This window comes from Lagenorhynchus albirostris, chromosome 8 (assembly GCF_949774975.1).
Source record: "Lagenorhynchus albirostris chromosome 8, mLagAlb1.1, whole genome shotgun sequence".
NCBI classification, from domain to species: domain Eukaryota; kingdom Metazoa; phylum Chordata; class Mammalia; order Artiodactyla; family Delphinidae; genus Lagenorhynchus; species Lagenorhynchus albirostris.
In genome coordinates, this window is record NC_083102.1 from 87,633,700 (window position 1) to 87,661,686 (window position 27,987).

Consider the following 27,987-nt stretch of genomic DNA (forward strand, 5'->3'; position numbering starts at 1 on the left):
TTCTTTTCCATTATGGTTTATCCCAGGACATTGGATATAGTTCCCTGTGCTATACAGTAGGACCTTGTTGTCCATCCATAGTTTTCATTACTAACCCCAAACTCCCAGTCCATCTCTCCCCCACCCCCCTCCCTTTTGGCAACCACAAGTCTGTTCTCTATGTCTGTGAGTCTGTTTCTGCTTTGTAGATAGGTTCATTTGTGTCATATTTTAGATTCCACATATAAGTGATATCATATAATATTTGTCTTTCTCTTTCTGACTTTCTTCACTTAATATGATAATCTCTAGTTACATCCATGTTGCTGCAAGTGACATTATTTCATTCTTTTTTAATGGCTGAGTACTATCCCATTGTATATATGTACCACATCTTTATCCATTCATCTGTTGATGGACATTTAGGTTGTTTCCACGTCTTGGCTATTGTGACTAGTGCTGCTATGCACATAGGGGTAACATGTATCTTTTTGAATTATAGTTTTGTCTGGCTATATGCCCACGAGTGGGATTGCTGGATCATATGGTAATTCTATTTTTAGTTTTCCGAGGAACCTCCATACTGTTTTCCACAGTGGCTGCACCAACTTACATTCCCACCAGCAGTGCAAGAGGGTTCCCTTTTCTCCACACCCCCTCCAGCATTTATTGTTTGTGGACTTTTTAATGATGGCCATTCTGACCAGTGTGAGGTGGTACCTCATTGTAGTTTTGATTTGCATTTATCTAATGATTAGTGATGCTGAGCATCTTTTCATGTGCCTATTGGCCATCTCTGTGAGTCCTTTGGGGAAATGTCTATTTAGGTCTTCTGCCCAGTTTTTGATTGGATTGTTTGTCTTGTTGTTGTTGAATTGTATGAGTGGTTTGTATATTTTAGAAATTAGGCCCTTGTCAGCTGCATCATTTGCAAATATTTTCTCCCATTCCATAGGTTGTCTTTTCATTTTGTTTATGGTTTCCTTTGCTGTTCAAAAGCTTGTAAGTTTGATTAGGTCCTATTTGTTTATTTCTATTGCCTTGGGAGACTGACCTAAGAAAACATTGGTATGATTTATGTCAGAGAGTGTTTTGCCTGTGTTTTCTTCTAGGAGTTTTATGGTGTTTTGTCTTACATTTAAGTCTTTAAGCCATTTTGAGTTTATTTTTGTGCATGGTGTGAGGGTGTGTTCTAACTTCACTGATTTACATGCGGCTGGCCAACGTTCCCAGCACCACTTGCTGAAGAGACTTTTTCCCATTATATATTCTTGCCTCCTCTGTTGAAGATTATTTGACCATAGGTGTGTGGGTTTATTTCTGGGCTCTCTATTCCGTTCCATTGATCCATATGTCTGTTTTTGTGCCAATACCATACTGTTTTGATTACTGTAGCTTTGTAGTATTGTCTGAAGTCTGGGAGGGTTTTGCTTCCTGCTTTGTTCTTTTTCCTCAGGATTGCTTTGGCAATTCTGGGTCTTTTATGGTTCCATATAAATTTTAGGATTATTTGTTCTAGTTCTGTGAAAAATGCCATGGGTGATTTGATAGGGATCACATAAAATCTGTATATTGCTTTGGGTAGTATGGCCATTTTAACAATATTAATTCTTCCAATCCAGGAGCATAGTATATCTTTCCATTTCTTTGAATCATCTTTAATTTCCTTCATTAATGTTTCAAAATATATAAGAACTCTTAAAACTCCACAAAAAGTAGGAACAAATAACTATCAGCTGAAAAATGAATAAACAAAGTGTGGTATATGCATACAATGGAACACTATTTGGCAATAAAAAGGAATGACGTACTGAGTCATGCTATAACATGGATGAACCTTGAAAACATTAAGCTAGGTGAAAGAAGCCAGTCACAAAGGAACACATATTACATTTACAGGAAATGCCCTGAATAGGTAAATCCATAGAGACAAAAGGTAGATGAGTGTTTCCGAAGGCCAGAGGGACGAGACAATGGAGAAGTGTTGGGGTTTTGTGGTGATGAAAGTGCTCTACAATTAGTAGTGCTGGTTGCACAACTCTATGAATATACTAAAAATCAATGAATTGTACACTTTACAAGGTGTTTTATGGTATGTGGATTTTATCTCAGCTGTTACAAAAAAGAAAGAGTTTCTCTTCCACGGGACTTTTCAGTGGGTGGTAAATCCTCAAGAGGAGTGTATAGCTTATGTTGTATTTAGGATACCTAACTGTCCTCATTTGCCTGGGACTGAGGGTGTTCCCAAACACAGAAGTTTCAGGGCTATTTGGGACATACTTACACTAAAAAACTGTTCAATGTTTATCTGAAATTTAACTAGGCATCCTATATTTATTTGCTAAACCTGGCAACTCTAGTTTTACAAGGTGATCCAGTTCACCTAGATCAAGTTGAAGCAGAGATCTAGAATTAAGGTTAAAAAAGCAAAGAGATACAAATAGAGTCTGAAGTTAAGGAAAAGAGCTCCCAAAGTATTTTATAACCTTGGCCAAGACTGTGACCAAATAGTTCTGCAGAAATCTCTTTTCACAAACTTCTGCCTCAAGTTCTCTCATTTCCAAGGTCTATAGCAAAGGGTTCATATCAGAGAACTCTTTAAAAATGATATTAATAAATAGTTATATGAAATAATGTGTTTCTTAGAGGTGTTTCATCTTGGATGAAGCTTAAAACTAAGCTTCCTCCTGGCAGCTGAGTACTTGATGAATTGTATTATAAATAAGTATTTTTAGCACACTAGTGCTTTGGCAGACAGCTGTTAAAAAATAGAAGTAGGCCTTGTAGAGTAGGGAAGCCGGGGTGCTTTTCCTTACTGATGAATGAAAATGAAGCCGGTTCTCTGAGCCCAAATGGTTGGAGGGAAGGTGTGTGCCGCTGTGTGATCAGGTTAAAAGGCTGTGGCTTGTAATTTGGAAATTAGTGTGTCATGTGTCACTGAGGCAGAATATGAGGGACGTAGCTCTAACGCGAGTTCACCGGCAATGCTCAAGTACAGGGAGTCAAGGGCCTGCGTGTTTTATCAGGTGAGAGAAGCGGTATTTTAATAATCGAATTTGCGTCCTGGGAAGCCAGGACTCAGTTCAGCGATGGTTCTCCCCGCCACTTCTCAGCACTACAGGTTAGTGGCCACAAGGGGGCACCAAAGCAAGCCCATCCCGGAGGAACGTTGTGCTCGTCCCTGAGTCATTGACCCTCCTGGGTGATCGTCACAGACTACCCTTTGAGCTTCCAAGCCTGGAGCGCGCCTTTCAGCAGTGCAACCCAGTGGGTGAGCGCATGCATTTGCAGTCAGCCAGACAAGGGTTTCAGATCTGTCCCGCTTAAAACCTTTGCAGCTTCTTTAGTCCGCAAACAGGGATTATAAAGTACCTCCCTCAGAGGCAGGTGATAAGAATTAAATGAGACAGTGTCTGGAAAGTGCTTAATACCTAATCCCGTGCCTATTGCATCATAAATGTTTAGGCCCGTAGTACACCCTGGAAGCCAAAGGTGGGTTCGGGTGCTAACAACATCACAGAGAAGGCATTAGCTTCCTTCTGTCCCTTTCCATTCTGCAATCTTTTCCCCCCTCCTCTCTCCTTCCTCAGGGACCCCCTGAGACCTACTTCATTCTTGGTCTGTTCAGAAGTCCTCATTCTGACAGTTTGCCAAGCATGTTCTCCACAGGAATACTCTATGATCCCCAAAGTTCTGTTCAATCCTCTCTACCCTAGTATTTCCCCATGTGGGTCAAAAGCCACCTGCATCAGAATCATCTGGACCCAGGAAGTGGGAGTTTCTGGGGATGGAATCTAGGACTCTGCATATTAATGAGCTTCCAAAGTCAACCTAATGCGTGATAAAGCTTGAGAATCTCTGCCGTATTCCTAGTGAGATTTTTTTTTTTTTTTCAAATAGAGAATGCAGTACAGATTGATCTCAACCAGCTGCTAGGAGAGAAATTAGCTGATTATCGGATTAAAGTAATTCATGCTGAACTGTGAAGAACAAATAAACTCTCCTCTCAGGAGAATTTGCATTCTGACATTTTGCAGACCTTAATGAATTTCCAGTTAGTGAACCGTCTGAGATGGATGTTTAAAGAAAAACAACATTGCCCATGACCCACACCTCGGGGAAGACTGCATATGCCCTAGAACCACCTGAAATTCAGTCCCAAGTTTACTGACTGGTGGAGAGGAGGAAGAGAAGTAGAAGGCAAAGGAGGAAGAATGGGAGATGGAGGAAGGGTTAACAGAGGAGTTGGGGGATGGGTGGACAGGAAGAAAAATCCTCCCAAATACCCTCCCAGCATTCAGTGCTTCAGGCTCATCCAAGTGCAGAATGTGCTGCTGGAAAACGAACCCAGATGCTATCCTTTTCACTCTATCCCAGAGAAAATCACAACTGAGGCTTCTATTTTATTTGCTACTCAGTTTGATTTTTTAATACGAAGCTGCCCAGTTGCCCAGTCTAATATAAAGCTGCAAGAGGGTAATAGCCCCTTGCTTCTCTTTGTTCCTCCCAGACCACTTCTCCCTCTAGAGGGAGTTATGGCACAGGCCCCAATTCTTGGGCTTCCCCCGTTCTCTCTTACAGCCCCTAAGTGAATTCTTCCTAGCTCATGGTTTTAAATACCATCTGTACAGGTGATGTTTCCTAAATATGTATCTCTAGTCCCAGCCTCTCCCTTGCTGATGAGATCCGTGTGTCTGTCTCCTCTATGCCTCCACCTAGATGTCTAATAGGTGGCTCAAACTAACACATACAAACTAAACTTCTGGTTTTTCTCAAATAATCTGTTTTCCCCCCAGTGTTCCCCATCCCAGTAGATAGCATCTCACTCACCCAAATGGATTGGATCAAAAACTTCAGAGTCATCCATGAGTCAGTCTCTCTCTCTCCCTCTCTCTTTCTCTCTCTCTCTCTCTCCCTCTCCCTCCCTCCCTCCCTCCCTCCCTCTCTCTCTCTCTCTTTCTCTCTCTCTCTCACACACACACACACACACACACACACACACACACACACACACACACACACACACACACACACACACACACACACACACACACTGTGTCCAACCTATCACCACATCCTGCTGGCTCTGCCTCTTACTACCTCCACCTCTACCAGCCTAGTCTGAGCCAGCATCCATTCTCACCCAGGCTGCTTCATTGTCTCCTAACTGTCCTCCCTGCTTCCACTCTTACCCCTACAGTCTGGTTGCCACAAAGAGCCACAGTTGAACTTTTTATAACATAATTCTCATTGCCTCCCTACTCTCCGATGACTTCCCAGCACTTTAAAAATAAAATCAGGGCTTCCCTGGAGGCGCAGTGGTTGAGAGTCTGCCTGCCGATGCAGGGGACACAGGTTCATGCCCCGGTCCGGGAAAATCCCACATGCCGTGGAGCGGCTGGGCCCGTGAGCCATGGCCGCTGAGCCTGTGCGTCCAGAGCCTGTGCTCTGCAACGGGAGAGGCCACAACAGTGAGAGGCCCGCGTGCTGCAAAAATAAAATAAAATAAAGTAAAATCAGATGCCTTACCATGGTCCGAGCATCCCACAGGATTTGCCCGTCCACTTCGCTGACCCAGCTCCTATGTCCAGCTACCCTGGCTTCCCTGCTCTTCCTCCTGCCTTTCTCTTTGCTGATGCCTCCACCCAGAAGGTGGAGACCCCCAGATGTCTGTTCCCTCACTTCATGCAGAGAAGCCCTCCCGGACCTCCTGCCCCCAAATAGCAACTCTTTTCTTACCCTGATTTCTTTTTCTTCATAGCATTTAAAACGACCTGATATATTATAGTGTATGATTATTTGTTTATTGTCTACCTCCCCATTTGAGTGTAAGGTCTGTGAGTGCTGGGACTTATTCTCTTCTGTCCACCAGTATGTCCCTAGTGCCTAGAACTGTGCCTGATGCATCATATATGCTCAATTAATATTTGTTGAGTGAATGATACGAAACTAAGCAAAAGTACAAACGTAAGTAAGGATGGCTACTGACGAGTGGTTTCAAGGTTACATCGAAGGTCTTATTTATTAGGAGAGCTGGAGAAAGATTGGAGTAACTAGTTCCTCTCTTTTTTTCCTCCCTTGTGTTATTTTATGGTGGCTACTTGGATACGACGTGCCCCCTATTTCAATGGTGGTCATTTCTGGAGTTCTGTACCTCCTCTCTGTACACATAAATAATCTCTTCTTTAGTCCACATTCTAAGCACTCAAAAAATATGTCCTCACAGTTACCAAGTCACAAACTCAGCTTTTACCCACTTACTGTCCATAAACAGCTAATAAGATTAGGCAATAGGAAGCTTTTCTATTGCAAAATTATACTAATGGAATTCTCCCAGGGGCTAAACTATTCCCTCTCTGAAAGTTAAGCACATTCCAGAAATCACATTAAAACTCTTACAGGCCTCCCTGGGTGTCAGGGGTCAGTGGAAGGGAGGCCTGATGTAACTTCACGAAAGAGCTTACTACTCTCGACACCTAACTATGGATGGAGAATCTGCTTTGTGACTTTCTTGCTGTGTCTTAAAGGAATCCATGGTGTTTTCTCTTTTCATGCCAAAGCTTGTTATGCCGGCAGCTATTTCCCCATAAACTCTCCCACAAAGATGGGTATCAGCTTCCGCTAGGGGCACGTCAGCATCAGCTCCACAGAGCAGAGGAAAAAGCAAAACTGATTCCTTTGCAGTGAAGGGAAGGTGACTAACATATTCTGTAAGGATATGATCTTAGTTCGAGTTCCCCCATAGGCAGTCCCTGAAACCAGGAATCAAGTGTAAGTGGTTTGTTGGGGAAGCAATCCCAGGAAACACTGGTAGGACATGAGAAGGGGAGACATGAAAGGGAGGGAAGCCTCAAGTCACTTCTTGGGTAACTGGAGCTCAGTCCCACCAGGGAAGCCTGGGAGTCCAGGGGCAAAGGAGGTACTATGTATGCAACAATTCTCACCAGTCATCGACTGAGGACTGCTGAGGGGAGGGGAGTTAATTCCCTGGCACTTCTGGTCTGCCCCATGCATAAGCAGAGAGGGCTCTTGTGTCCAGAGAAAGTCCTCAGGCAGAAGGATGCTGAGGTGGGCAGTTGGACACTGTTCCAGTGGATAGTGAAATGGTAAATAAGGACCAAGGGAAAGCAGCAGAGAATGGACAGCCTTTGCTACGAATATTGACTTTTGCAAAAAATATTTCCTAAAAAATGGATGTTCTCCCATGAAGTCATCTTGTGTGTGAACAAAGCTGAACAGGAGAACTCTGGGAAGTTTTCAGTAGAACTGAAATCTTGGAGATATGTTCAGAAGCAGGTTATTGTGGTTCAGGTTGAGTGGACTGGGACTTTCTGGATTGGGGTTGGGTTTTGCTTGTGACAACTCTCAACAGCTTGAGAGTCAGAACAAGTTACGAAGAAAAGCAGATCTGGTGTGCCTTACTGCGGAAACCAGCCCTGCCTTTCATTCTGGAAGGTGCCGGCACTTCCTCTGGGATTGCCGTTGGAAAGGCAGCCACCTGCCCGGGGCTGCCTCTTTACAGAGCCACTCTGACCGCTCTTTCCAAGACCAAGAACCTCAGATACATGTACACATACACACATGCTCACTCGGGAGACCATGATAGTAGAGACACAGCATTAATGAATTTTTCCATATTCGAACATATTTTTAAGTTACCTTACCCCTTCAACCATTCAATAGTCTAGTTATCTAAAAATAGAGAGAAGTACATATATTCCACAGCAAACAGATATTGAGGGCCTACCATGCCCCAGGCATGCTACTAGGTCATGAGGATACAGAGGTCAAATGCTCAATTCTTATCATCCAGGCTCACATAATGCCAGTGAGGAAGATACCCTTGCAGATAGATCCATGACAATACGATGCAGCCATCGCTATGTGTGTGAACAAGGCACGAACAATCATGTAGACATGTAAAAAGACGAGGCCTTAAACTACCCTTGATAAGGCAGAGGGGAGGTTCTCCTCTAAGTTGTTTTCATTGATTAATGTACTGAAAATCCCTAGTTAACTTTCGAAAAGTCAAGCTTATGTCAGAGAGTCAGAGGTAAAAAGGTAGAAGGAAAAGGAACAGTCATGTGATAGCTTCATCTCAAACAGAGATGAGTCTGACTACAGTCAGAAAAGGAACAAGATCTATAAATAATGCTGGAGAGGGTGTGGAGAAAAGGGACCCCTCCTGCACTGTTGGTGGGAATGTAAATTGATACAGCCACTGTGGAGAACAGTATGGAGGTTCCTTAAAAAACTAAAAATAGAGTTACCACATGATCCAGCAATCCCACTCCTGGGCATATACCCTGAGAAAACCATAATTCAAGAAGAGTCATGTACCACAATGTTCATTGCAGCACTATTTACAATAGCCAGGTCATGGAAGCAACCTAAATGCCCATCGACAGACGAATGGATAAAGAAGATGTACTACATATATACAATGGAATATTACTCAGCCATAAAAAAGAATGCAGTAATGCCATTTGCAACAACATGGATGGACATAGAGATGATCATAGTAAGTGAGGCAAGTCAGATAGAGAAAGACAAATATCATATGATATCACTTATATGTGGAATCTAAAAAAAAATGATGCAAATAAACTTATTTACAAAACAGAAAATAGATTCACAGACATAGAAAACAAACTTATGGTTACCAAAGAGGAAAGGGGTGGGGGAGGGATAAATTAGGAGTTTTGGATTAACAGATACACACTACTGTATAAAAAATAAACAACAAAGACCTACTGGGAAGTATATTCAATATCTTGTAATGACTTATAATGGAAAAAATCTGGAAAAGAATATTTATATATATAAATATACAACTGAATCACTTCACTATACACTTGAAACTAACACAGCATTATAAATCAGCTGTACTTCAATTAAAAGAAAAAAGAGAACAAGAAAAAGGGGTAAAGGTATACATAGTATTTAAGGCAGCCAACTCAAAATTGGGAGAGAAAGAAGGTGAGGAGTAGTGGAGGCAAATCCTCACTTTTCTAAAGGCGATTCAACAGATATTATCCAAAATTGATATATTAATAAATAGGGGAATATTAGCATATGATTTTGACTACCAAAGTAACTAGTATAACTGCAAACTATTAAAGGAGATTGTCTTGGGGGAGGAAGACTGGGTATGAGAAGGGATGAAGCAGGTGACTCTTTCATCACAAGATCACTTCTGTGGTTTGATTTTTTTAGCAATATGCACATATTGCCTTGATAAAATAGAAATTTGAAACTTCAAGCTGCTACACTCTACCTGGTATATTGTACCCATCTCAAAATTAAGTAAGTTCAATCGGTTTTTCTTATTAAGGAGCAATTCTAATTCTGTTTCCTAGAGGTGTTCTTTCCTTCTGTCTTCTCTCCTCATTCAGTCCTTGGAAGCAGGAAGCATCTAAGAAGAATGTTTTACAGCTCAGCAGAATAATGCCAGGGGCCTTCTTATGCCCCTTCCCTGCAGAGCAGAAGAGACTCTGAGGAAGGCTCTAAGTAATCAGCGGGCCGCCAGAGCTGTTCATCTTAATCTGGGCTCCATCCTATCCCTTCCCCACATTACAACTCCCTGTAGAACTCAGGAAAAACTGTCCAGTCACTGCCTGGAGCAGTAACCCTGCCCCAGAGCTCCTGGCTTGACATCTATATGGAGGGGCTGCAACTAAGTGGCTAAATTGGGTGTATGTTTGTCCCTTTGTAACTGACAGCCCCTCCGCCTCACTGGGCTCTGAACACGTGCTGGTGCAAACCTCAGTGCCCAGTGCTGAGATAAACTGCTAGCAGGAAGGAAACGATTTCAGGCCAGAGACCCGGAAGGACCAGGAGGGAAGCCAGGCTCTGCCAAAACCGCCTTTAGCAGCTGAGCAGGTTTAGGTGGGCAGTGAGGACCACCTTTGCACTGTGTTCCTTTGTCTGAGATAGAGATTGAATGTGGCCCCCAGGAAAGCCTGTAGGGGTCCTGCTTGTGCTTCCCTGCCTCAAAGGCTGATGAGAACAGACAGGACAAGGGGTGAGGAAGCTTACCAGCCATGCCCCTGTTCACCTCTCATCATGCCTGCCACAGACCACAGTGGGTAGCCACTGAACATTTAGTCTTTTTATGTGACACAGTAGATAATTTATTTCTACTTCGGCTACTGTAGCACCTGTTGCAACTGTCAGGGTTAATCTCTTGAGCCTTTCTGCTGATTTGGTGCCCTGCCTACTTACACCTCAACTTTCGTCTCACATCAGAGACATCTGATTGCCAAATTGAGTCTGTTTCGAATGGTCACTGAATTGGTATTCTTTTGTATTGACCAAGACCCATTCCCCTGCATCACAAATAAAATCATCAAAGTCTGTTTGGAGGTTGAGAAGCCTTTCTAAGAACCAGAAATCTGTTCCCTATCTGTGAAAGAAGAATGTTCTATTATAGTCAACATGCACTGGACAAATGGCATGGCAGCTCTCCTATCTGTGGCAGCCCCCAAAGGCAGCAATAACGAGGAAGAGAGATGTAGTATAGACAGGTTGATGGGAAACGTCTGTTGGGAGCAGCTCTTACAGTGACTTAAACAATTACCACCCTGGTCTGCCTTGATTCTAGGATGTAGAATCATTCATGGAATTACTTTGAACACAAGTTAATCTCGCTACCAGGAATCTAAGAAAAAGAAATGGAAAGTTATTCTTTTCCATTGTTATAGCTTCTTCCAGTCCTTATGAAATTGTGCTTCTTTGGCAATACTTTGCATATCGATCACAGATTTTCTTTCCAGTGCTCATTCATTCAGCAAGAATGTATTGAGTGGCATATTGAAAAATATATCGAGTATATGTGGAGGTAGCAAAAGGGGTGCTTAGAAATACAAACATAGCTATCCCTATGGTGTGCTCAGAGTTTCAGACCATCTCCTAATCTCCCTCTTGGAGAAACAAACACAAATTCATGAAGACTATGAAGATGGTAGAATGTTCAGTTTCCTTTTCTTTTCAAGGCATTTAATTTCCAAAATGATAATAGCACATTTTTTTCTAATTATAAAAGTAATGCATGCTCAGCTCACTGTAAGAAAACAAAACAAAACAAAACAGACAATACAGAAAGTGAAAAACACCATAAATCTGTCATTCAGAGCTTAATTAGCACATTATGGGGTAGATCCTTCCACATTTTTTTTCCTATGCACATATAAATGTGTTTTATTTTCACAAATGGAATCACACTATACATGCTATTTAATAACCTGCTTTTTTCATTTACTATGTCATGGATATCACTCATTTAATATAGATCTAGGGCTTCCCTGATGGCGCAGCGGCTGAGAGTCGGCCTGCTGATGCAGGGGACACGGGTTTGTGCCCCGGTCCGGGAGGATCCCACATGCCGCAGAGCGGCTGGGCCCGTGAGCCATGGCCACTGAGCCTGCGCGTCCGGAGCCTGTGCTCCGCAACGGGAGAGGCCACAACAGTGAGAGGCCCGCGTACCGCAGAAAAACAAACAAACAAATAAATAAATAAATAAAAATATAGATTTACATTCATTTTACTTTTTAAATTTTTTAATTGAGGCATAGTTGATTTGTAATATTAATTTCAGGTGTACAACATAATGATTCAAAATTTTTACAGATTATACTCCATTTAAAGTTATTATAAAATATTGGCTGCATTCCCTGTGTTGTACAGTATATCCTTGTAGCTTACTTATTTTATTCACAGTAGTTTCTACCTCTTACTCCCCTATCCCTATCTTGCTCCTCCTCCCTTCCCTCTCTCCACAGGCAACCACTAGTTTGTTCTGTATTTCTGTGAGTCTGCTTCTTTTTTGTTATATTCACTAGTTTGTTTTATTTTTTAGATTCCACCTATAAGTGATAACGTAGAGTATTAGTCTTTCTCTGTCTGACTCATTTCACTTAACATAATACCCTCCAGGTCCATCCATGGTGTTGCAAATGGCAAAATTTCATTCTTCTTATGGGGGAGTAGTATTCCATTGTATGTATATGCCACTTCTTCTTTATCCATTCATCTATTGATGGACACGTAGGGTGCTTCCGTATCTTAGGTATTGTAAATAATGCTGCTATGAACATTGAAGTGTATGTATCTTTTTGAATTAGTGTTTTCATTTTCTTTAGATACATACCTAGGAGTGGAATTACTAGATCATATGGTAGTTCTATTTTTAGTTTTTTGAGGAACTTCCATACTGTTTTTCATAGTGACTACACCAATTTACATTCCTACCAACAATATACGAGAGTTCCCTTTTCTCCACATCCTTGCCAACATTAGTTATCTGTCGTCTTTTTGATGATAGCCATTTCTGGCAGGTGTGAGGTGATATCTCATTGTGGTTTTGATTTACATTTCTCTGATGCTTCGTGATTTGGGGCATCTTTTCATGTGCCTGCTTGTCATGTCTTCTTTGGAAAACTGTCTATTCAAGACTTCTGCCCATTTTTTAATCGAGTGGTGTTTTTTGGGTATTGAGTTGTATGAGCTCTTTATATATGTTGGATATTAACTCCTTATTGGTCACATCATTTGCAGTTATTTTCTCCCATTCAATAGGTTGTCTTTCATTTTGTCAGTGGTTTCCTTTGCTGTGCAAAAGCTTTTAAGTTTAATTTGTTTCCTTTTGTTTATATTTACTTTTGTTTCCTTTGCCTTAGATGACAGATCCAAAAAAATATTGCTACAATTTATGAGGAAGAGTGTTCTGCCTATGTTTTCTTCTAGGAGTTTTATGGTTTCCAGTCTTCTATTTAGGCCCTTAACCCATTCTGAGTTTATTTTTGTATATGGTGTGAGGAAATGTTCTAATTTTATTCCTTTACATGTAGCTGTCCAGTTTTTCCAGCACCACTTATTGAAGAAATTGTCTTTTCCCCATTGTATATTCTTGCCTCCTTGGTTGTAGATTAATTGACCATAAGTGCATGGGTTTATATCTGGGCTTTCATCCTGTACCATTGATCTATATTTCTGTTTTTGTACCAGTACCATGCTGTTTGATTACTGTAGCTTTATAGTGTAGTCTGAAGTAAGGGAGCATGATACTTGCAGCTCTGTTCTTTCTCAAGATTGCTTTGTCAGTCTACATTCACTTTAAATGGTTGTAGGAAAGTACCACAATTTATTTATCCAATCTCCTATTGTGGCATTACACTTACTTTCAATTTTTTGCCATAATAAACAATCTTATGTGTACAACTTTGTTCTGTTGTTATAATAGTATATTCAGAGCATTTTTTACAAACATTTATTAAATGCCATTCATTGGACTTTACACTCACAACCTGGTATTAACTGAGACCCCAGTCTCATCTGTGCAAATCAGAGGAAGGAGTAGAGTGACAGGCAAGACTGTCTCAAGACTCAGACATGTCTGGGGAAGTAATATCAAAGTAGAATGGTCGAGAAAACAGAGCTGGATCTTGTTTGCCTTTGCTTTTTGTTATCTTTATTGGTATATACTATTCAAAGTCATAACCATTGAATTCATTTTCTTACTAGTAAAATGGAATTAATGATATTACCTGCCACAGAGGTATTTGTGGGGATTGAACAGCATAATGGATGTAAAGCACTTAGTACATGCCTGGCATACAGTTGGTGTTCAATAAAGGTAGCTTTTATCATCATAGAGAAACCTTAAAATCCCAGCCAATAGTCTTACAGAGAACAAGGACCACAGCTGATTTCTAAGCTTTTCGGGGAGGTGTTCTGACTGGGGTATGACTCAGGTTATGACCATGTCCATAAAATAGCAAACAGACATCTCCGGGGGTTAAGTCTGTTGCCTCCTTCCCTCCTCCTTCCAGCCAAATGCTTACCCCAATGAAGTTGTTTTTCCAGCACTTAGATGTTATCCTTAGTGCCTATAAAACCCTCAAGGGTTATTTTAAAGTGCTTAATTCCAAATAAGCACTAAGAAACTATGTGGATTTCTTATTTTATTATTTGTCAAAATAGGAGAAACTTCACAGGGAAGTCTTAGAAACTGCTTTTCTCAATTTGACTCTATTTCCTCTCTTCTCTCTCTCTCCCCCAGGGAGGATGAGGGTTTAATGCTGACCTTGATTTCTCAAAACAAACTTGTAAAATAGGTATTACGTCCACTTTACAGATAAGAAAGCCAAAGCTCTAGCAAGTAAAATGACTTGGCCACATCTAGCAAGTGGACGACCCGGGATTCAAACTTTCCTCTGATTCCAAAGCCAAAGTACTAACCATCTTAAATTTGAATGTACACACTGGGGGCTTGATACTGCCTCAGTAGGTCTACCTGGGATTCTGGAATCTGCATATTCACAAATACCCAGGTGACTGAGATCCAAGAAAGTCCAGAGGAGGCACTGCCCTTGGCCATATAGCATTCACAAAGCCCGGTTTCTGCGGCAGGGATCCCCAAGGCCATGGGATTTTCTCCCACGGTCATCAGTAAAATGCCTTTACTGTAACATCAGTACACCTTGGAATGAAGCGAAGCCATGTGTATGTTTTGGTTATTTGCTTGCTTAGAAAATGAGTCCCAGACCAGGGTAGGGGCACACCTGGTTTCTGAATGATTCTACTGTACTTGTTGAGGTCTTTACCATCTCCCCAGGACAGAGCCAGATCAACTGCAGTGACCTTTCCATCTCAGAAATCCTAGTCGTCCATCCTCTGGCTGCCTTGTCTTATCTTCTACTGACCCAGTTGGCTTTCCTACTTCAGAACAGGTTTCTAATGCCTTACATCAGTGAGAGAGAACATGGCAAACTGAGAGATGTGTGGTATCACGTGGAGGAGGTGGCGTGGGGTACAGCAGTACTTTTCACACTAGATTCCATGAATCCTTGGAGATCTGCAGAGGTGTGATGTAGAGGAGGGACAGGGGAAGAGGGGAAGACTGGGCAGAGTGGGGTTCTGGGCCCTTGATCGGGGCAGCTGCATTGAGTTCTGTGTCACGTGTAGAACTGGAATTCCTAAAAGAGTCACTTGAAAAAAGTGTTTCACTGGGGGAAAAAATGAAAAACTAGTGGAGAAGGAACATCACTCTAGGTCAAAAGAAGGCTAATTCAAGTCTTCAGCTAACTAGCTGGATGACTTTGGGCAATTTCATTTCTCTAGGTCTCAGAGTGCTTACCTGCAAAAAAAAAAAAAAAAAAAAAAAAGGGTGGGGAGGGGTGGAGGTTAGCCTTGTTGACACCTGTCTTAGTCTGTTAGGACTGCCATAACAAAATACCACAGACTAGGCGGCTTAAACAAAAGTATATTTTCTCACAGTTCTGGAGGCTGGAAGTCCAAGATCAAGATGTGGGCAGGTTTGATTTCTGCTGAAGCCTCTCCCCTTGGCTTGCAGATGGCCGTCTTCTTTCTGTGTTCTCACATGGCATTTTTTACATGCATGCGCACCCCTGGTGTCACTTTCTCTTCTTTCTCCCGGCATTTTCTGACCCGTCCCTTCTCTCTTTTGGTCCCCATCTTGCACTAGTCATGCATTAACCAGCCTGCCTAGTCCTGCTAGACAGTGAGCTCTGTGAGTGCAAGGGCTGCTTCTGATAGTACTCTGTGTCCCAAGCACCCAGTGCACAGCAGATGCTCAACAAACCTCAGATGTTTCTCGAAAGGAGCCTTAGGCATTGTTATGGACTGACTTGTATCCCCCCAAATTCATACGTGGAAGCCTTAACCCCCAGTATGACTGTATTTGGAGATATGGCCTTTCAGGAGGTAATTAAGGTTAAATGAGGTCATAAGGGTGGGGCCCTAATCCTATAGGACTAGTGTCTTGAGATGAGATGTGAGACATGAGAGGGATTCGGCACTTAGAGAACGGGAGGAAGGGCATTTCAGCAGAAGGGGCAAAGACCTGGAGGGTTCCTTCCGAGACCCGCAGGTCACATTCAGGAGGCCAGAGCACAGTATGAAGTGGGGAACCCATGAAGAGAGGCTGTGGTGGTGAGGCCACGGGAGGCCTCCTGGGCAGTGCTGAGCACATGGATTTATCTGACAGCAAAGGGTCACCTCTAAAAAGTTCTATGCTGAAGAATAGTCCACTCCTTTCTGCATTTTAAAAAGCTCTGATGTTCTGCAGTTCAGCTGTTCTCTGTCCCTCCTGTACCGCTATGTCATTTGTGGCTAACTGATGTCGGCCAATCAGTAATGGATTACACATTTGCCAAACGCATTAGGTCTCTTTTTATATATATACATACAACTTCTAAAGATTATTTTCCATTTACAGTTATTACAAAATACCGGCTATAGTCCCTGTGCTGTACAGCACATCCTTGAGCCTGTCTTACACCCAGTAGACGGTACCTCCCACTCCTCCACCCCTATATGGCACCACCAGCCCCCACCACTGGCAGCCACTAGCTTGTTCTCTGTGTCTGTGAGTCTGCTTCTGTTTTGTTATATTTACTAGTTTGTTGTATTTTTTAGATTCCACATATAAGTGATATCGTACAGTATTTGTCTTTCTCTGTCTGACTTATTTCACTTAACATAATGCCCTCCACATCCACCCTTGTTGCAAATGCATTAGTTCTTGATTTCTCCTCTGACAGGGGCTACTGTGTGTGTGTGTGTGTGTGTGTGTGTGTGTGTGTGTGTGTGTGTGTGCGCGCGCGCGTGAATTACATCTTGATTATAAATTGCCTTATGGACTCTGTGGTCTGCTTCCCTTTGGTCTAGAGAGCAAGCATACATCATACTTGAATGTCTTATTTCATTACAGCCAACACCCATATGGATAATTAGGATCAAGACTGTTAAATTTGTGGTAATAAGCGCATGTGAAAGCCTCATGACCTTGAACTCTGTCTGCTAAAAACTACTCAAGACCATAGGTCCACATCCTAAGAAACAAAAGGCTCACCACTTCCTGAAGGAGAGGATGAGTTGATGATTTTAAAGAGTTGTGCCTTACCATCATTTCATAGAAGCTGGTAGAGTAGTTAGAAAGAAGAAAGGGGAGCATCATTTGGGCTTTAATAGGTAATTGTTAGTAAAGCCCTTTTTAATAAAACTGATTCTAGCACTCTCGGAGAAATTTTCAAAAGACATTTCCTTCCTTATTGTAAATTCTGTCCTAAAAGAGGACAGGTGTTAAAGAAAGCATTTAGGTGCACAAATAGAGATATATCAATATACATTGTCTGGGTAATATGATTATAAACAAAATCGTCCCCCAACCCAGAAAATCTCTCCATAAAAGTAGTAGAAAAGGAAAAGAGTTTTATTGTTGAATAAGCATTAAACCAGAATGTGGTGCACATCACAGTCAATCTGCAAAGACAGAATGAAGTTACACATTTTTGTAGGGCCGAGCAGATATAACCCATTACACACATATTTTCAGGATATTCATGAAATGCAAAGGCAACACAACTATGAAAAATTTGTAATTTCTATGCACGGAAGAGTGCTTAGAAGTCACTAAGGCAAGGATGATGTAGTAAGATTGACACCCAATCTATGAGTTCTCGTGAAATACACTAAGAATGAGGGTGCTACACTCTCCCCCTCCGACGGGCGTGTCTTTGGACTTCATTATTAAAAGCCTTTCAACCTGTGTAAAGTACGGAATGGCTTCCTGTTAAAACTGGACAGTGAATATTGTTAGGATTGATAAGTCAGCACTCACATTCTATTCTCAACATGCTAGGGGAAGCCTACCAAGTAATTCTGCCTATTTTCTTGTTTTTAATAGATTTTACAGTATTCCTTAATGGGGACAAGGGGAGGAAGAAGAGAAAAGAGATGTTCATGAATTAACAATCGAAATTGCTCCTCATGAATTATTTATTTTCCAGGAAAAGTCATATGAGATAGTGTTGTGCTTGATGTCAAGGGTGAATTGTCCCTTGCACACAGGAATAGGGCAAGGTCACCAGGACCTGAACCTCAGGCCATTTTCTGCCCCATCTCAGCAAAGAAGATTTGCATGAGGAGTCAGAAAAACAGTTTGAGCAGTTATCCTCCAGCTCTCCTGTGTTCAAAATAGTGTGTCAGATGGAAATGAAGTTGGAAGAGACAGACAGAAAGAAAAAGAGAAAGAAAGGCAGAGAATATAAAGGCTAAAAAATAGGAGAAGCTCGGTGGAGAAAGGAAAAAGAAAATGTACTAGGTCTGTCTCAGGCTGTACATTTTTCATTTCTTAGCTACCTCTCTATGTATTTATATTTTTAAAAAAATTATTGTGGGGCTTTCCTGGTGGCGCAGTGGTTGAGAGTCGGCCTGCCGATTCAGGGGACACGGGTTCGTGCCCTGGTCCGGGAAGATCCCACATGCCTCAGAGCAGCTGGGCCCGTGAGCCATGGCCGCTGAGCCTGCGCGTCCGGACCCCTGTGCTCCGCAACGGGAGAGGCCACAGCAGTGAGACGCCCGCGTACTGGAAAAAAAAAAAAAAATTATTGTGACAACCAAGTGCTAAAATCTCTATTTGTAGGTTCAGGATAGAAGAACCCCTCCCCCTCCTCGGCTCCCTCTGCCCAGCCCTTTAATGGAGGTGGAAGGAATTGAAAGCCCCCAAAAGTCCACATTGAGGTTTCAGGACACTGAGGACCTCCACCAGTCTCTCAAGATTTGCTTTGCTGGGTTTTTCATAGATTCCTGTGACTGGTTGGTTTCAGCCATTCATTCAACAAACAACCTCTGAGCACTTATTATATACCAAGCACATCATTGAGCTGAGAGTACAAAGATGAATAGGACACAGTCTCTCCTCAGGGAGCTCATTCCAGGGCCTTGCATCCTATAGTGTGGGACCAGCAGCAGCATCACCTGGGTGATTGTTAGAAATGCAGGTTCCCAGGCTTCACCCCGACTTGCTGAATCAAAATCTGCATATTTAACAAGCTACCTGGGCAATTCTTAAACATATTGAAGTTTGAGAAGCACTGACCTAGTAGATTATTGGCAGGGGAGAGGGAGATGCTCTTCTGTTTCTCAATTCTTCCCTTCGTTCAGCAAGACAAAGGAGGTGCTGATGGCCTGGAGCTCACATTCTCATGGGGGAGAAAGGCGAAAAGAAGAAAATACATGAGATGGTTACAGGTCATGCATAGTGCTATGAAGCAAATAAACTGAAATATGATAGAAAGAAACCAAAATGAACTATGACAGGTAGGGTGGTGGAAGGCTTCAGGAGTAAGTTATTTCTATTTTGTATCTAGCTTTCTGTTCTAAAAATGGAAACGTAGTCACTGGTCCTATGTGAAAAGAGCCAAAGATTATAATACTTCGTCCTCCTTTCCTTTTCTCCCCACTCCCCATCCCTCTGCCTCTGGCACCAGCCCTGAAACTATAGATGCCACCTAGCAGGTACAGTCACAGCTAGGCCCATGGAAAAGTCCAGGCTGCAAGCAGCTAAGAATTTGGATGCAAACTGAATTAGAAAGCCCAGGAAGAAGTACTGGTGTTACCTTTCTGGTTGGGGTAAAAAGGCATTAGAGAATATCGAAGGGCTGGTAACTGGTGTGTAGCTTCCTATCTCACTGTTTGCTTGCATCACTGCAGTCACGGGCCAGAGAGTGTGCTGATGGGGATTGATGAGTGGGAGGGTGGCCTGCAAGTAAAGATAAGCAATGGGCATATGTCGATGCGTGCAATCACAACAAATTCAGACCTTCTCATCACCTATAGTGCTGGTGTCAACCTGCAGCAAAATCAGTGTTAGGCCTTAGTCCAGCCCAAAAGTATGTTGTGAGCATGCATTTATCTTCAGCACAGATCCTAATGCCCTACAGTTAGACCACCTGAGGCACAACCCAGTGATTGCCCAAAGAGAGGCTATGGATAGACCAGTAGGTGGAGGACAGGGTTTCAGGTATTGCTCCTCTAGAAATTATGTGTCAGGAAGGAACGCACAAGTCAAAGATGGCGCACTCTTCCTGACCTGTGAGCATTGTGCCGGCTGTCCAGCTGTTCGTGTCATTTACAGTATATTTAATGCGGCAAATCCAAACCACAGGCAGAGAAAGGGCATCTGCCCACTGTTCCAGTTATCTCTTGCTGCATGACAAACTATCCCCAAATTTAGTGGCTTAAAACTTTGTCAAAGTTTTGTTGAAAAAACTCACACCCATTAGGATGGCTACTAACACCCAGTTTTATTATATCTCACAATTGTGTGGATCAGGAATTCGGGAAGGGTTTAGCTGAGCAGTTCTTCTGCTCCATGTAGCATCAGCTAGGGTCAGTTGGTGGCATTTGGCAGGTAGATCAGTAGTATGGAGGGTCCAAGAAGGCTTCATGCATAGGTGGGGCCCTTGCAGGAATGGCTGGGAAGGTGGGCTCAGCCAGGCCATTCTCCCTCTCCACATACTACCAAGGCCTCTCTATGTGGTCACTCCAGCAGGGGAATCAGAAACTGCCAGTTCTCTAAAGGTTCCCAACATCACTAATCACCAGAGAAATGCAAATCAAAACCACAGTGAGATATCACCTCACACCCATTAGGATGGCTAGTCTCAAAAAAGCAGAAAATAACAAGTGTCAGAGAGATGTGAAGAAATTGGAACCTTTGTGCACCATAGGTGGGACTGTAAAATGGTGCAAAAGAAAACAGTATGGAGGTTCCTCAAAAAATTAAAAACAGAGCTTCCATATGATCCAGCAATCCCACTTCTGGGTATATATCCAGAAGAATTGAAAGCAGGGTCCTGAGGAGGTATTTGCACACCCATGTCATAGCAGCACTATGCACAATACCCAAGAGGTGGAAGCGACCCAAATGTCCATCAACAGATGAATGGATAAACTCAATGCGGTACATACATATAATGGAATATTATTCCACCTTAAAAAGGAAGGAAATCCTGTCACAGGCTACAACATGGGTGAACCTTGAGGACATCATGCTAAATAAAATATACCAGTTGCAAAAAGACAAATACTGCATGATTCCACTTAAAGGAGCTATCTAAAGGCATCAAATTCATAGAAACAGAAAGCAGAATGGTGGTTACTAAGGGATGGGGGTATGTTACTAAGAGAAAGGGGGATGTTGTGTAATGCGTATGGGATTTCAGATTTGCAAGATGGGAAGTCCTGGAGATCTGTTTCACAACAGTGTGAATATACTGAACACTACTGGACTGTACACTTCAACATGGTTGAGATGGTAAATTGTATTTTATGTGTTTTTCTTTTACCATGTTAAAAAATAAACCACCTGTACTCTTAAAGCCCAGATTGAGGGGGAGGGGAACATAGACCCCATCTCTCAAGGAGAGGAAAGGCAGAGAATCTGCAGCCAGCTCTACCCTGCCACACCCACTGTGGGGCAGATCCTGTCTATAGCACCTGAGGGTGTAGATGGTGAGATGTTATTTCCAGGGGACTGTATTCAACCTCCCAGAGATGAAGGGTGTCAGAAGGCACTATCAGAGGTGGGCACAGTTTGAAACAATAGAGTGAGAGAAAATGACTAAGCTTGTATAGCCAATGAGAAAAAATGGCCTGGAATTCCGCCCTTACTCATTTTCACAACAAAGATTCAGCAAGCTATTCTGCTAAAAGCCTGACCACCCCCACGAAGCATTTTTGTCACTTAGACAGTGCCTGCCCCTCAGCTATCCTGACAGTGGGAGCTCCAAGCCCTAACTGAATAGGTCGGATAAGAACAATACGCAGAAGCAGATCACAGGAGACCTTTCAAAGCCGGCAAACACATAGAAAATTCAACGACACCACAGCATTTAGACAGCCTGGACAATGTGGCCGTTATAAATGCTGCTCTCATGAACAGCGATTCAAATGACAGCTTCGTAAAGGGTTTGCAAAGAGCCCTTTGGAAATGGAACATAGGCGACTCGGAGCCCATGACGTGTTACAAGGACAAACCCGGCTGAACAAAGATCCACAGCAGCATTGAATGACTTATTTATTCAGCCCTGCTCTGTACAAACCTGGGAGAAGATGACAGCTTTTAAATCGCCTCCCCTGAGCTTTGCAACATCCATGGTGCGTGGGAAATGTTAGCAAAAGTTTTGAAAAAAGCAGAATGTTTTACAAAGCGAAGATCACAGTGTAACCATGCTAATGCTACCACCAAATTCTGCAGACGGCCCTGGTGTCTCAGAATTATTAGGCAGAAGGAGTGACAGTAACATCTGGAGAGGGAAACTCTGCCCTTTATCCTATTCCACCTGCTGGCTTCACACGTCTGTTTGAAAGGCTAGCCCTTGCCAAGCTTTCCGGTGGAACATTCTTTGTGCGGGCCATTTAAGTGATTGCTGTAGAATTCTAATTGCTCTCCTTTGGCAAAGTGTTCTACTGGTATTGTATAAGGAGTGTTGGTGTTCTGATCAACCCTGGAACACAGGTGCTGTTCTTTTAGCCTAGCACAGGCTGCAGAATTCTCGCATGCCCCAAGGTTCCTGTTGCATGGTGGCGTCACGCACTAGGGAGCTGTGTCTGAGTAACCCCAGCCCAGCCAGCTTTCCCAGGAGGCCTGCTGACAGTGCAGCCTGTGCTCACAGCAGGACTGGGACTAGGGTGAGGCAAATGAGGAGCCTGGCATGCAAAATTTAAGGAGGCCCTCGCCCTGCATTTGCACGACCCTGAGAGTGAGCGCCTCCTTAAATCTCGTACCCGAGGAGCCCCACTTGCCTTCCCTAGTCCAGGCCTGGCTTGCAGGCTTCACTCTCTCTTTTCCCATTCACTCCTCACCTCCCCACCCAAGGTTAGTACTGGGGGTGGGGAGTATAGTCCCAATGTGGACAGTGGTCAACAAAGAAGAGAACTTTAAGAAGGAAGGGCTGAGTAATCGACGGTGAGATTACAGCGAGGGATCTAGTGAGGCATTTGGCTACACGGAGGCTACCCGTGACCCAAGACCAAAGCAGATCCAGGAAGGGTTGGTGATGAATGACTTGTCCTGGTCTGCCCCTCCACCATGGGCCCAGATGGTGGACCGGAAACCGGAAACCCTGTGAGACTGGCCACAGAGGTTCCCTTCCTACAAGAAGGCTCAGGATCTTCCCAGGGAGGTACCTACCCTGTAGGAAGCTCCCTTCTCCCCAGGCTTGTGTGTCAGAACTAAAGCCCTGATCTAAAACCCTTCCACCCCTGTTTGCTCTCTTCCCAGCCCAGTGGGATGTTATAAAGCCAAATCAGGCAGCTTAGAGCTGCGGAAAGAGAAAGCGGGAGACTCCGTTTCTGAGATGCTAACAAATGGTTCACACCACGTCAGGCTTTTCTATCGTGAAATCAGGGGTATATTCATTTGCAAACCTAAGACAATGGGGACTCCCTCTCGCCTCCCTCTTGCCCTACATCACACATGTATAGTCCTGAGAAGTACACTTCCTGGGACTACCTTCTCTTCCACACACATGGCCACTTTTCATCGCCCATTTCCCTGTTCTCCTTCCGACACGTACAACCCCACTCCTCCTCCCCTCCCCCACTAGCACCTTTCACAAATCTTACTCGAAAACCCAGGCATGCAGCTTTGTGGATTTTTAAATAGAAAATTATGCAGAGTGAGTGAATTATGCTGGAGTAGTGGAATCATGGACCCACAAGCCCAACTTTGGGTACCATCAAGCAAGAGCACCTCCATGACACAGCAACAGAGACCACACCAAGTTCAGAAGTGCCTGTAGCCCTATGTAAAATCCATGGATGGCTTGCTTGTGTTGCTTATCTGAAGAAACCGCCCTGCCTGCATGATTCAAGCTCAAAGAATCATTACAGACTAATCATCATTATGACATGATCATATTTCAATTATCCCCTGTGTAGTCTGGGTACGTTAAAGCAACTTCTCTCACTGAGAGAAGTTCGTTAAAAATCATGAAGTGCATTAAAATTTTTTAAAGCATGTTGGAAAACAACAAGGGGCTAAATTCTAGAAACAATGACAGAATCTTTCAGAGGTTTACCTAGCACTTATTCAAAAAGCATAATCTTATCTTGAGATGTGAAACGGGGACTAAAACTGAATAATGGGCCAATCGTTTCATTATAATATGTGTTTCTAAGTGCTCTGTGATGTAAAACCCAACAGGCTTTTTTTCTTTCAGCCCCAATCTGGCCAACTAGGTGCACTGACCCATCTTCACAATGTATAACGTGCGTGCCCTTAAGCCCTGGTCAACAGTGCCAAAGTCTATGAAAATCATACAAAGAATGGAGTCGATCATACTGTTTGTGGTCTCTATCAATATAGGCACAGTCCCTAATATGTTGGAGAAAAGAAAAAGCAGCCATCCCCTGAGCATTTGTCCTAAAGAAAGAATTTAAGAGAACAAATAGTTTTATATGCAAAGATATTCATTACTGATAATAATAACAAAAGAAACAGAAACCTACCTACATATCTGACCTTTGTGAAATCATTGAGAATGTAATATTGAGCGTGGACTGGAGAGGAATGAGAATGGAATGGAATATTATGCAGTCATGAGAAACCGATGCTGATGATGCAGAGTGGAAACGCAGGAAATATGTTTTTAATATAATGTTAAAAATGTCATCTATACTGTGATTCCTACTGTACCAAATAAGTGCACATTTTAGATAAGAAATAGAAAGGGACATGGGAAGAAAACCGTTCGTGTCTCAAGGTGATTGGATCATGGATGATTCATCTTTATAATCGTTCCTTTTATAGCTGTTATAATGTTGATTGGATAAGAAAGTAAAACTTGGAAGGAAAAGGAAAATACTCAAGGAGACATTTTCTATGCCAGGCAGAAAAATCAGTGATGCTTGGGATCGTTTTGCATTCTTCCTTGCTCTTTCAAAGCAGCCTGTCATCTTCACCCACACATAGGGAATATGCATGTCTGGGTTATCAGGGGATCCCCTCACCAGGAAGACTGTGCTGTTTGTTTAATGGACCAGAAACCTCAAACTTTTCAAGTCTTTTCTGATAACAAATCTAAAGTGCATTTGAACCATTTGTTGGTGTGGTTTTTCCATGACAAATATGCACAAAAATCTTGAGGACAGAAAATGATGCATTTCTTCTTTCTCTCTTTTGTCTTTCTCTTCCCCACCCCGTACCCCCTTCTGCAGTTCTGCTAAGCCAATATTCTCTAGAATGAGCACAAAACAAATCAAATAACAGCTAAACAAATTGAATAACAGCTTTTGTACATCAACATCGAGAAGGAAGACGCTTGGGAGAGATCAGAGTACCAAGATGGATATGGGCGAGAGTGAAGCGTCCACTGTCAAAGCACCTTCTAAATCTAGATCGGCAGAGATGGGAGTGATTTTCTGGAAGGAGATGTGATCACGGATTAAACACCAGCTCATTGGAAACTATCATTGAATAAGAGCAGATAATATTCATGAGAAATCACATTCAGGAAATATTTTAAGGAAAGGGAATATAAATGTGCTAGAATTAACATGTAAAATATATATGTACCGAAGTTTGTAAACTGTCCTTTTTTAATCAAACAGAAAACAGAAAGCTTTAATCTTTAAAGATTATTTTAAAAAAGGCAGTCCATCCTAAATTATTCCTATTTCAATAGCCAAGAAGCTGATCAAGCATCAGTTATGGAGGAAGCATCTTGGAAAATGCCTGTGAATGTTTTCATAGGATCCATGACCTTTGGTTCCCATGTCTGCCGTTCATTTATGTCACTGTGTAATTAGTTAAAACCACTCGGTTAAGAGATGTAACGCTTCAAACGTTTTACCAATTCTGTGTTCAGTTTAATCTGTCTGTACGTGTTATTACTGAGAAAGTGTTTCTGACATATACTATTACTCCATCAAGCTGTATATTACAGGAAGTACATCTTTACATCATAGTGTCCCGAGCAACATAGATTTCCCTATCTTTCAGGAAACAGCATCAAGGAACTCTGAAAAATATAGAAAGCTCATTTTCACCTTGGATGCTCACATATAATGTATAGGCTGCTATCAAATAAACACTTTTTCTATTTCTCCCTAATATATGCATAGGAATTTAATATACTTTATAAATAGCATCTAAAATACCTTCTTTTTTTTCTATTTCTTTGCCATACATAACATCAGAAATCCATATCCGTTCTTTCCCTTACTGACAGGCACTCATTTTTATTTTTAAAAAACACCATTCCATTAAACCCATTTCTAAATGATAGTGAGTGGTACTAAAAAAATAATAATAATTTAATAGCCTTAGAAATAAATGAATATAAACTTATACAGAAGAAACTTGATAGGAAATTTGATAGGAGTAAGTTGCCTTTTTGTTTACTAATGTTGGTTTCAAGAAAACTCAATTTTTTTTTAGTTGGTTGGCATTTAGAAGTAGTGACAAATGATCAGTTGTCTTCAGCAATCTTTTGCTCTCAGGCTTCCCCCACCACCACCCTCACCACATATCCTGTCAATATGCAACAACAGAAAAATATTTAATATTGAAGTAGCCAATTGCTTGAAAATGAAAACAAGCTAAAATGTATGTGTGGGGTAGTCAGTGTAAGCCAAACCACGTGCTATACCTGAGCAGAAAACATGAACATGTAGAATGCCTTCATTTTTAGACTCGAAATTAAGATCCAATTAGCATATATCACTGGAAGAGCACACAGAGGATAATACAAGAAGAATCAAGCAAGATACAGATCATGGTTGTTTTCTCTTACCCTGTCTCTATTAGGACCACACTCCTAGTTTTGCCAAATGTTTCTGGTACTACATCTTTTCACCATAAATGAGATTATGTTTCAAATGGCTAAAAAGTATATTACAGATACAGTCAAATATGTGAAACTCAATTCACAAAGATCTGGATTTTCTAAAGAACCAAATTAGGGGAATACTTATTATCTCTAAAGTATTAGCCGTTCTGGGAGTTATTTGTTGCTTTAAATATTAACTCTCCCACTGCATTCAAAACACCCTGCTTACTAAATTCAATTACACACAACTTTTCAAGAATTCATTTTTGATTTAAAGGGAGGTACCTCTCTATTTTATCTATAATGAAAATAGAAGGTATTGGCTTTCTCTAATCAATGTAAATTACAGATTCCACTGGGAGTCCTGCAACACTAATAGTGGTGTTTATGAAAATGAAAAAGTGCTTCCTACCCACATGCAAATGTTTTTAAGAAATTTTTTCCATACAACCTAAGTGTAATTTAGCATACCATAGTGCTCTGAAGATGGGTCATTGACAATGTACCATTTGTACATAGGTAATACACATGTAAATCACTAAATGTTAAGTATACGAAGTATGTTTTTATCTTTTTTAAAAAAAGTGACTCCCTTTCTCATTCTGTTCTGTTGTATTGCGTCCAAAAGTTGTGTGTAATTTTTTTAAGGTCCAGGATATAAAGAAATTTGTTGGAATATCTGAATTTCTGTAAAAAATAAAAATAAGATTTTGTTATTTAAAAGATTGTTTAGTGGTGTGGCACACATTTGGTACACTCAGCATCTGTCTTTGTCCAGTGATCCAGTGACAGGTGATGATTTGACTGAAATAACTGTCTTCGGAAAAATCTCTTTCCTGTCAGATTCCATAATATTTGTCAACAGCAGACACTTATTGGATGTGCAGGACCCTCATCATGTGGAAAACACGATTAACATCTTCAAAGCCTCTTCTCGCCAAGTATAGATACACCTCAAGCTAAATCTTTATAGACTCAGTGGAATGAAAGTGATAAATGAATAGCCAGACTGTTAAGTAAAACCTGACATGAAATAGTCTGAAACATCCAATTAATTGCTCCATCTCGACTTTTGCATATTGAAAACAGCCATCTGTTCCTCAGACATGAGCAGCCCTTTCACAGTAGTTCATATTGAGTATGTGTTGTCTGGGTAGGTCCCAATGCCGGATCCTTCATTTACTGTGTGACCCTAAACAACTCTAACCTCACCTATTAAATGAACACAAATAGTAATGCCTGGGCCCCATAGTGTTGTTGTTAGGCTATAAATTAAGGTATAGTGTTGTGCTGGTGCTTGACTTGTAGGAGATATTCAAAGAATTTTAATTCCTTCCCTCCTACTATAGGCAAGACGTTGAAGAAGAAA

General features: G+C 41.9%; 1 protein-coding gene across 1 annotated transcript in view; it reads left to right on the plus strand.

Moving 5' to 3' along the window:
- Positions 1 to 27,293, plus strand: part of LHFPL3 (LHFPL tetraspan subfamily member 3) — a 527,690-nt gene extending 500,397 nt beyond the window's left edge. The window contains exon 3 of the mRNA XM_060157246.1: positions 25,006 to 27,293. Coding sequence (XP_060013229.1) covers positions 25,006 to 25,034 — 29 coding nt within the window. The 3' untranslated portion in view covers positions 25,035 to 27,293. The remainder of the gene's footprint in view (positions 1 to 25,005) is intronic.
- The last annotated feature ends 694 nt before the right edge of the window (positions 27,294 to 27,987 follow it).